The sequence below is a fragment of the Vicia villosa genome, linkage group LG2, assembly GCF_029867415.1.
Source record: "Vicia villosa cultivar HV-30 ecotype Madison, WI linkage group LG2, Vvil1.0, whole genome shotgun sequence".
NCBI lineage: Eukaryota > Viridiplantae > Streptophyta > Magnoliopsida > Fabales > Fabaceae > Vicia > Vicia villosa.
In genome coordinates, this window is record NC_081181.1 from 164462410 (window position 1) to 164473875 (window position 11466).

At 35.4% G+C, this 11466-nt stretch overlaps 1 protein-coding gene across 1 annotated transcript; it reads right to left on the reverse strand.

The window, feature by feature from the left end:
* Positions 1-8189: 8189 nt before the first annotated feature.
* On the reverse strand, positions 8190-10861 carry LOC131647317 (pectate lyase-like). Its single transcript, XM_058917217.1, has 3 exons — positions 10456-10861; positions 9381-10041; positions 8190-8888 (listed from the first exon to the last, which is right to left on the reverse strand). Exons 1-3 carry the CDS (start codon positions 10662-10664, stop codon positions 8421-8423), a joined length of 1338 nt encoding a protein of 445 aa, XP_058773200.1. The 5' UTR covers positions 10665-10861; the 3' UTR covers positions 8190-8420.
* Between the last annotated feature and the right edge of the window lie 605 nt (positions 10862-11466).

An 11466-nucleotide genomic window follows, 5' to 3' on the forward strand; every position in this document is an offset into this window, starting at 1 on the left:
AAATTATCATGCTGTTCCTCCTATTGCTTACAATGTTAAACCCAAGTTCAATCAGAACTTGAGAAAATCTAACAAGAAAGGACCCAAGAAAATGTGGGTACCTAAGGATAAGATTATTCCTATTGCAGATATCCTTGGCTGCAAAAAGGACAAAGCACAACATGTCATGGTACCTGGACTCTGGATGCTCACGACACATGACAGGAAGAAGGTCTATGTTCCAAGACCTGGTGCTTAAGTCTGGAGGAGAAGTCAAGTTTGGAGGAGATCAGAAGGGCAAGATAATTGGCTCTGGAACTATAAAGTCTGGTAACTCTCCTTCCATTTCTAATGTACTTCTTGTAGAAGGATTAACACATAACCTCTTATCTATCAGTCAATTGAGTGACAATGGTTATGATATAATCTTTAATCAAAAGTCTTGCAAGGCTGTAAATCAGAAGGATGGCTCAATCCTATTTACAGGCAAGAGGAAGAACAACATTTATAAGACAGATCTGCAAGATCTTATGAGTCAGAAGGTGACTTGTCTTATGTCTGTTTCTGAAGAGCAGTGGGTCTGGCACAGAAGATTAGGTCATGCTAGTTTGAGAAAGATTTCTCAGATTAACAAACTGGATCTTGTCAGAGGACTCCCTAATCTGAAATTCAAATCAGATGCTCTTTGTGAAGCATGTCAGAAGGGCAAGTTCTCCAAACCTGCATTCAAGTCCAAGAATGTTGTTTCTACCTCAAGGCCATTAGAACTCTTGCACATTGATCTGTTTGGCCCAGTCAAAACAGCATCTGTCAGAGGGAAGAAATATGGATTAGTCATCGTAGATGATTATAGCCGCTGGACGTGGGTAAAATTCTTGAAACACAAGGATGAGACTCATTCAGTGTTCCTTGATTTCTGCATTCAGATTCAATCTGAAAAAGAGTGTAAAATCATAAAGGTTAGAAGTGATCATGGTGGTGAATTTGAGAACAGATCCTTTGAAGAATTATTCAAAGAAAATGGTATTGCCCATGATTTCTCTTGTCCTAGAACTCCACAGCAAAATGGAGTTGTAGAACGAAAGAATAGGACTCTGCAAGAAATGGCCAGAACCATGATCAATGAAACCAATATGGCTAAGCATTTCTGGGCAGAAGCAATAAACACTGCATGCTATATTCAGAATAGAATCTCTATCAGACCTATTCTAAATAAGACTCCTTATGAATTGTGGAAGAATAAAAAGCCCAACATTTCATATTTTCATCCTTTTGGATGTGTATGCTTTATTCTGAACACTAAAGATCATCTTGGTAAGTTTGATTCCAAAGCACAAAAATGTTTCCTTCTTGGATATTCTGAACGCTCAAAAGGCTACAGAGTATACAATACTGAAACATTGATTGTAGAAGAATCAATCAATATCAGGTTTGATGATAAGCTTGGTTATGAAAAACCAAAGCAGTTTGATAATTTTGCAGATTGTGATATTGATATATCAGAAGTTGTTGAGCCAAGAAGCAACGCATCAGAAGCAGAGCTTCTCAGAAGCAAAGAATCTGAAGATCAAGTATCAGCTTCTCTGGAGAATCTAAGCATTTCTGAAGAACCATCTGTCAGAAGATCATCCAGACTCATCTCTGGTCATTCAGAAGCTGTCATTCTTGGAAAGAAGGATGATCCAATCAGAACAAGAGCATTCCTTAAGAACAATGCAGACTGTCAATTAGGCCTTGTATCTTTGATCGAGCCAACTTCTGTTGATCATGCTCTAGAAGATCCAGACTGGATAATTGCTATGCAAGAAGAACTGAATCAGTTTACAAGGAATGATGTTTGGGATCTTGTTCCTAGACCAGATGGATTCAATATAATCGGTACAAAATGGGTCTTCAGAAACAAGCTCAGTGAGAAAGGTGAAGTGGTAAGGAACAAAGCCAGACTGGTGGCTCAAGGTTATAGTCAGCAAGAAGGGATTGACTATACAGAAACCTTTGCACCAGTGGCCAGGTTAGAATCTATTCGTCTATTAATTTCATTTGCCACTCAACATAACATCACTCTCTATCAGATGGATGTTAAGAGTGCCTTCTTAAATGGTTATATAGATGAAGAAGTTTATGTCCATCAACCTTCTGGTTTTGAAGATTCTATGTCTCCTAATCATGTTTTTAAATTAAAGAAATCGTTGTATGGATTGAAACAAGCTCCCAGAACTTGGTATGAACGCTTAAGTTCTTTCCTTCTGGATAATGGTTTCACTAGAGGAAAAGTGGACACTACTCTCTTTTGTAAAACCTTTAAAAGGGATATTTTAATTTGTCAAATATATGTAGATGATATTATTTTTGGAACATCTAATGCTACACTTGGAAAGGAGTTTGCTGAGTCTATGCAGGCTGAGTTTGAAATGAGCATGATGGGAGAACTCAAGTATTTCCTTGGAATACAAATAAATCAAACATCAGAAGGCACGTATGTTCACCAAACCAAGTATGTGAAGGAACTTCTGAAGAAGTTTAATCTTCTAGACTGCAAAGAAGCCAAAACTCCTATGCATCCAACATGCATCCTAGGTAAGGATGAGGTAAGTAAGAAGGTAGATCAGAAGTTATACAGAGGTATGATTGGATCTCTTCTATATTTGACTGCTTCTAGACCTGACATTCTGTTCAGTGTTTGTTTGTGTGCTAGATTCCAATCAGATCCTAGAGAATCTCATTTAACTGCTGTTAAGAGAATTCTAAGGTATCTGAAAGGTACTACTAATGTTGGCTTAGTTTACAGAAAATCTAAAGAATACAACTTAGTAGGATTCTGCGATGCTGACTATGCTGGAGACAGAATTGAAAGAAAGAGTACTTCAGGAAGTTGCCAATTTCTTGGAAGTCATTTGATCTCCTGGTATAGCAAGAAGCAAGCAACTATTGCTCTATCAACAACAGAAGCAGAATATGTCGCTGCTGCTGGTTGCAGTACACAGATGCTCTGGATGAAGAGTCAGTTAGAAGATTATCAGATATATGAGAGTAACATTCCTATATTCTGTGATAATACTTCTGCTATATGTTTATCTAAGAATCCTATTCTTCATTCAAAGGCTAAACATATTGAGATTAAACATCATTTCATAAGGGACTATGTTCAGAAGGGTGTTATATCTTTAAACTTTGTGGAAACAGACCATCAATGGGCTGATATCTTTACAAAACCCCTGGCTGAAGATAGGTTTAAGTTCATTCTGAAGAACATCAGTATGGATTTATGCCCAGAATGAGAAGATGAGAAGTTCTTACGTATGAGTATCTTCTGAAATGAATGTGGATTGTTTTTAATCAGAAGTTCTGATTGAAATCTTTTAGAAATTATGATTCGGTTATTACTAACGTTTCATTGTCTAAGTTGATTCAGAACCTCTTTTAAAGCAAAACAGCTGTAACGTTTTATCTCGGGATGGTAAACCTGTCGTTACTATTCATGGATAAGCGCGCGTGCAGTTGAAGGGACGCCGACCATAGGTAACTGTGCTAGTCACCTCATTCGTCTTTATTATCTCTCCTCATGTCACGTAACATTAAATGCTATCCATCATTTGGTTCATTTTATTTTCTTTTAAATACTCTTCAAACGCGTCTCCTTCCCTCTTATATTTTCTCTATTACACTCTGTTTTTGTTTTCATTCTCTATCTCTTTGCATTCCTCATCAAGTTTTTTCTCTCTCTCTTCCGTTTTCTTCTCTTGCTCAAACAAAGTTTTTTCTTTCTTTTAAAAATCCTAGTTCAAACCTAGCGTTCATGCTCTAAGCCTGTTGAAGATCTATGACTCAAAGGCGGCAGATCTCTGCATATCTCGGGATGGCTCTCCTAATACCTCTCAAGTCAGACCTCTTCTTTGATGTTGTTATCAACTTTCACCCAAAGACAGAAGACTTTCTTGAGTTATGGGAAGAGGTTAAGAATGATATTCTTAACTTCTATGTTAAGGTAAAGCCCCGTTTGCAACAGTAGCTCTCTGTCTGTGAACTGTCCCTCTCTTCCTCTTTGGTCTCTGGGATCTCTCCTACAGTGGAGGTTCCAGTCTGGCAGACAAGAAGACCACCGGGATTCTTGATGGGTTGACACAGAATGTGTCTTGCTAGGGTTTTGTTTTTAATTTTTGTAGTCATTTCCTCTTGGGATGACTTTTTATGTATTTGCTAGGAATGTTTCTCATCTTGTTAAACATAGGAACCTCATGTAATATCTTTTGATTATCAATGAAAAGTTTCTTTGTTTTTACATTCCAGTGATTTTATTTGTCGTTTTATTCATCTGAATCTTTTGAAATATTCTTTTTGATGTTATGACAAAAAGGGGGAGAAGATAAGTGATAAATGATTTGATTAATCTATCAGTTGCTGGGTAAAGCTCCCACACATTTTCTAACAAAGAACTGCAAGTTCTATATGGTTTAAGTGTTTTGCAGGTATAAAGAAGTGAAGAGAATCTTCAAAGCAAACACAAGAAAGCAAAACCATTCATGGAAACTGAAGCAAGCCGAGTGCTGTCAAGCTTCAGAAATCAGAAGCAAGAAAGAAGAATGAATCAGAAGCACTGATAATAGAATTTGATCCATATTTGTCTATTTGCTCTGACAAAATTCTATTTGCTCTGATACATTATTTTAGCCTATATGGCTCTGATACATATCATGTGTTCTAATATACATTTTATGTTCTGACTCGTTCATGCTGACTTTTGTCGTTTAGTTTTTGTTCTGTAACATTTCAGGATGTAGAGATGCTCTGATGATGCTCTGGTACATTCAACAATGTTCTGATACAAATCTAGCATGAAGTGATGTTGGTAGAAATTCAAAGCTCTGAAGCTATCCGAGGGAAGCAGAAATCAGAAGCTGTGAATGTTCTAAAGATCCAGAAAACTCAAGTTCTGAAGCTGTCCTAAATGGAAGCAGAAATCAGAAGCTGTGAATGTTCTGAAGATCAAAGAAATTCAAGTTCTGAAGCTGTCCTAAATGGAAGCAGAAATCAGAAGCTGTGAATGTTCTGAAGATCAAAGAAATTCAAGTTCTGAAGCTGTCCTAGATGGAAGCAGGAATCAGAAGCTGTGAGTGTTCTAGGGATCTAAAGAAATTCTAGTTCTGAAGCTGTCCAATGGAAGCAGAAGTCAGAAGCTATGAATTCTCTGAAGACAGAAGCTTATGTGATCGTCTCTACCGAAATAATCAGGGAAGTCTTTTATTAAAGTTCTTCGAGTATTTATTTCAGGGGGAGATTATTTATCTCAGGGGGAGATTGTTAATCTCAGGGGGAGACATATTCATATGCTTATGCTATAGCTGTGTAATTTGTCTTTTGCCGTCTGCTCTTTCTGATCGCAAATTCATATCATTTATATATGTTTTTGTCATCATCAAAAAGGGGGAGATTGTTAGAACAAGATTTGTTCTGATCAATTATCTTAGTTTTGATGATAACAATAATATGAATTTTGCTTAAGATAATATGGTACTCTAATCCAATGCAATTTCCTTTTCAGGAAATATATAAAGAGTATGCATAATTCAGCGCTCAGAAGCTTTGTCTCAAAGGGTTCAGCATGCAACATCAGAACATGGTCTGGCAAGACATCAGAAGATGGTCGAAGCAGAATCAGAACATGGGTCTATGGAAGCATCAGAAGAACACGAGATTAGAAGCACTGAAGTTCTGATGGTATCACGCTCAGAAGCACTTCAAGGTCTGAAGATCAGAAGATGCTTTGCACCAAGCTGTTTGACTCTGATGATATTCAAACGTTGTATTCACAAACATCAGATCAGAAGGAAGTACAAGTGGCAAGCTACGCTGACTGACAAAAGGAACGTTAAAAGCTATTATAGGCAACGTCAGTAGACACAGCGTGAACAAGGCTCGAGGTAGTTGACAAAAGCGTATAACATTAAATGCGATGCTGTACGGAACACGCAAAGCATTAAATGCATTCAACGGTCATCTTCTCCAACGCCTATAAATATGAAGTTCTGATGAGAAGCAAGGTTAACGATTCTGAACAAAAACAACGCCTATTAACTTGCTGAAACTCTGTTCTACTCAAAGCTCAGAATCTTCATCTTCATCAAAGCTCACTACATTGCTGTTGTAATATATTAGTGAGATTAAGCTTAAACGTTAAGAGAAATATCACAGTTTGTGATTATAGCTTTTAAGAAGCAATTGTAATACTCTTAGAATTGATTACATTAAGTTGTAAGGAACTAGAGTGATCGTGTGGATCAGAATACTCTAGGAAGTCTTAGAGGTTATCTAAGCAGGTTGTAACTAGAGTGATCGTGTGGATCAGAATACTCTAGAAAAGTCTTAGAGGGTATCTAAGCAGTTGTTCCTGGAGTGATCAGTGTGTGATCAGAAGACTCTGGAAGACTTAGTTGCTGACTAAGTGGAAAACCATTGTAATCCGTGCGATTAGTGGATTAAATCCTCAGTTGAGGTAAATCATCTCTGCGGGGGTGGACTGGAGTAGTTTAGTTAACAACGAACCAGGATAAAAATAACTGTGCAATTTATTTTTATCTGTCAAGTTTTTAAAGCTACACTTATTCAAACCCCCCCTTTCTAAGTGTTTTTCTATCCTTCACTTTCCTGGAGTAGAAGCGTCAAAAAACACCTTTCCATCATGATTCTGACTATTCTCTCCTTTTTGAAAAACTTGTAGCCTATTCCTGATAGACTCCTCCTTGTTAGTTTTCCTCCTATCATCCGTCCCATCAACCTCTTCCTGCGCCGTATCTACTTCCTCCGTGAACTGACCTACTTCGCCTCCCTCTTCATCGTTCAGACCTAGCTCCGGCGAAGATGAATCCTCAGATTCAGATTCGTCCCGATCACACCCAGATTTTGGAATTATAGAGAACCCGTCAAAATACTCAACCATCCTTATGTCAAAAAGTTGTCCTTCAATGGAAAGTCTAACTGCATCATCTATCCTCTCCATTGCCCTAGTTTTGATGCATATCCTTGCTTCATCCATCCTATGTTTCAGCGAAGTACTTTCATCACTTTTAACATACAGACCTCTACCTTTTACTAAGAGAGTGAAGCATCTCTCACCCCAAGCATGGCATGGGACTCCCAAAATCCTTAGCCAGACAAACCGCTCTGCATCTACGTCCTGTGGTTCCCACGGTTTTATCGAGCTAAACCATTGTTCCCACCAAGATTTCCTCTCCTCTATGAAGCATTCAACATCTCCACCTATCAAGTCCTCCAAAAGGCAAAGATTAGGACCCAAGCTAGTAACCCTGATATTGAAGATACCTTCTTCATGAAATAACTTTTTAAAGTCCACCGTCTTCCCGGGTTCTTTTATACTCCCTGTAAAAGCTTTGATGTACTGGTTTGTTTCTTCATGGCTAGGTTGAAAAACCAAAGTTTTAGGATCCTGTGTGCCAACAAATACGTTAGTGACTCCACTTCTGTTTTGGATAACATCCGCATAAGATCTGTCCTTCACTAACGCTCCATTACGATTACCACCGTAACCCTTTAGTCTTTTGTTAGCGAATTCTTGCTTCAACGCCACGCTACCTATTTTCCTTTCCTGAGCAACATTTGCCCTACTGAAACGTGGTAGGTTCGCGAAAATCTTCCTCCCTTCTAAAACAATATTGTCCAGCTTGGTAGCCATAAACTCCTCATCTTTGACATTCCAGAACCGAACGAAGCCAAAACGTCTTCCAAATTTATCTTTTCTAGGTGGAATGACCACTTCCTTTATATCTCCCAATGCTTGGATTTTTATCTCACCTAACAAAAATTTGAGGTATTTTTAAAACAGATAAAACATGACACACTTTAGGATTATACCTCAAATTTTTATTAGGTGAGATAAAAAATTTATCATAAAATATATTATCTGTATTGGTTCATCAACCTAATGCCGCTTTAGAAATCTTAAAATATAATTTCTATAGAAGATATTAATTCCATTTTCAATTATAATCCCTATTATAAGTTAAAGCCACCTTAGTTTCATACTTATTTTGTATAAATATTTTTTGTGAAAAAAAAACCAATAACACTCTTAATCTACATATAAAAAAATATTTAAAAAGCAATAAACAAAAAATAATCTATAAATATAAAATTCATAATCTTATTGAATTTGTCATGAGTGACTACAGCTTTTAAAATAATCAACAAATCAAAAATGAAGTTTAAAAATAACTCAGAACAATCTCTTTATTTCTTGACATCTAAATCAAAGGAATGACTTCACCTCCCTTTCACACAACAACGCTACAATAAATACATGTTTTTAACAAAACATTAAAAAAATCGTGCTATTTGTGCGTGTGCGCAGGCGTGTGCCATTTCCTATAAATACATTTTTTTAAATAAATTAAAAAAAAAAAACCATCATAAAGACGGTATTTTTCTTTCTAACAAGGCCTTCCTACCACACAATTTAGGGCACCAGAATACCTTGTTAGTCTACTAGCATGAGATCCATGTCTTGGTTTCATCATAAACCCTTTCTTGAATGGAGCTTTATTGATGGGTGATCCAGATGGTGTAAATGTAGCACCATTCATGAACACATCCATTTCTGAAGTCCATTGCCAATTTTTCCAAACTCCACTTGCAGCATAATCTCTATGTGTGACTTCTTTTGCGGCAGTATTGAATGGTGCAATGAAACGATTTCCTTGACTAAGAATGGTTGGTCCTGCACTTCCTCCAATTGCATACATTTGCCAATGTGTGTAATCATTGTTTAAAACATGGACAAAACCAAATCTACATCTTGGCATTCTTTGAATTAATCCTTGACCAAAGTGGTTGAATGCTACTGTAACTTGCATTACCTTGTCACCATTGTATGTATCACTTGCTCCAAATAACATAACCTGCAATAGTAGCCATCTTTGTCATATACTTACATATATGTTCAGTGACAGACAAAAAATCGTAGATAAATATCATATACAACTACGGTTTTTAACATATATGTTTAGTGACTGGCAAAAAATTGTAGATAAATATCATATACAACTACGATTTGTAACATATATGTTCAGTGACTGACAAAAAATCGTAGAAAAATATCATATAGAACTACGGTTTTTAACATATATGTTTAGTAAAAAAAAATAAAACATATATGTTTAGTGACAGGCAAAAAATAGTAGATAAATATCATACAACTACGGTTTGTAACATATATATTCAGTGACAAACAAAAAATCGTAGATAAATATCATATATAACTACGGTTTTTAATTGTCATTAAAAACTTGAAGAGTGTCTGTGTCATTTTAATAGACAGTAGAAGAGGTTTATGAATTATAGATCTCAGAGTTAAAAATATAATAAGAATATATTAAAGCAAAATTACTTACATCATTATGTTTTGTCATGTGACAATTTGAGATGGTGACACCAGTAGAACCTTGAATAACATCAACGAGACCATCTTCACATTGAGAGAGTGAAAGATGATCAATCCAAATATTAGAAGAACCAAAAATAGAAATAGCATCACCATCACTTCTTGTTCTAATTCCAACATGATCAACAGAATCTCTAATCAGACCACCATTTTTAGATTTAATATTTGTCATACGAAGTCCATGAATGATAACATTGTTAACAAATTGCATTGTAATTCCAGCACCATCTTTAACTTGAACATTAGCACCACGACCATCAATTGTCTTGTCTGAAGTTACCATCAATTCTTGGTTCAATCTAATGACCATACTACGTTGGAAAATGATCCACAATGGACCCTTTTGGATAACAGCATGTCTTAGGGTACCAACTTTAGGGTTTACCATATCATTATCTGAAGGATCAGTTACTACATAAATTCTGCCTCCAAGTCCACCAGTGGCTCTTCTTCCAAACCCTTTGCCACATTTGGCTAACTGAAATCTATTTTGAGCCCAATTTTTTTGGCATCTCCAACAACTATCAATTGGGTTTGTTGCTTCACATGGTCCTAATTTTTTTTTACCTTGCCTCAATTCCCTCCTTGTGTTGTTTGAATCTTCCATTAACCTGTATTAATTAATGTATCAAACTTTAGATTAGTAATGTTTATAGAAAAGTAATAAAAATTGTCTCGTAAGTACAATTTAACTTTATTAAACATGAAAAAGTATGTTCAAACAACCAACATGTTTTTGTACTATTTGCATAGCACACTTTAAACATTTTGGCACCAGAGACAAGAAAAATAGCAGCGCAGTTTGTTGTCTGCTAACCTTTTATATCAGTGTAATTCTTTTTACTTTTAAGGAATACCGATTGCAAGTATATATGCAGTGTTGCGTATCAGAATACCCGATTTGTACATAAAATATGAACTATTATTATCATATCAATTGTTTTTTTTTCTTCTAATTGAGTAACAATTAGCATGATATATAATAATAAATTGAAAAAAAAATTAGTTGATGTAAAGATACTTACAAATTAACATGAAGATTGAGGTCATCTGCAATTTCTTCAGGAATTGGAACATAAGAATCAAGAACAAGTTTATGGGCTTCATCAGATTGGTTTTTAAGAAAATCATCAAAGTCAGCAATTCCAGCCTCAGTGCATGGAATAGTAATGGTGACAAAAACCAAGAGAATAAAGGCAATCATAGTAGAACTTTCTACCATTATTTTTCCCATGCTTACTTTTTGTGTTTTTTTTTTCTACCTTCCTATATAAATAATGTGTAATGTGTTTAACTATATATTTTTTTCTTTTCTACTTGTATAAATGCCAAGGTCTTGAGATTAGTTGAATTTCTTAACAGAACAATTAACAAGACCTTGGCGAAGCTAATACCAATATCAATCAAAACCAAGTTGGTTTGTACTTTGGTATAATCCTTGGTTTGTGTTATATAATGGAGAACAAATTTGGGAATGGTTAAATAAACAATGGTAGTCCTTAAAATTTTAAGGGTGTGATTCTAAATTTAGCAACAAAAAAGGTGGACAACCTTTGTTTTTTTTAAAAGGATAATAACATTTTCTCGACCAAAACTTTGGGCTATTAATAGGTTATAGGTCTAAACTAAAGGGAATTAGTATTGACTTTGTAAAATAAAATTAGTGACAATCATTTCTTTCACTTGGATAAGATATTATTATTATTATTATTATTATTATTATTATTATTATTATTATTATTATTATTATTATTTTTATTATATTTATTTTTATTATTATTATTACTATTATTATTATATCATATCATACTAAATTATACTAAATTATAATCCTAGAAGTTCTTCTATCAAACCACAACATCCACTATATCATCTCGGAGGCGATCTCTCAATCAACCTCAACAACACAAAAAACAACCGTGTTACTCGCGTCGACAATCTCTCAACACAACACAACCAACACAGACGCATTAAGTACAGATACCCAAGTGAATATCAGCTCTAAATCTATCATTAGAATCCAAAAACTACGAGAT

Excerpts from the sequence above, each read along its gene's own strand:
- LOC131647317 (XM_058917217.1), bottom strand. The coding sequence starts at position 10,664 with ATGGGAAAAATAATGGTAGAAAGTTCTACTATGATTGCCTTTATTCTC. Across the intron at positions 10,042-10,455 it reads CTCAATCTTCATGTTAATTT|GTTAATGGAAGATTCAAACA; the intron begins GTAAGTATCTTT and ends TAATTAATACAG. Across the intron at positions 8,889-9,380 it reads ACATGACAAAACATAATGAT|GTTATGTTATTTGGAGCAAG; the intron begins GTAAGTAATTTT and ends CTACTATTGCAG.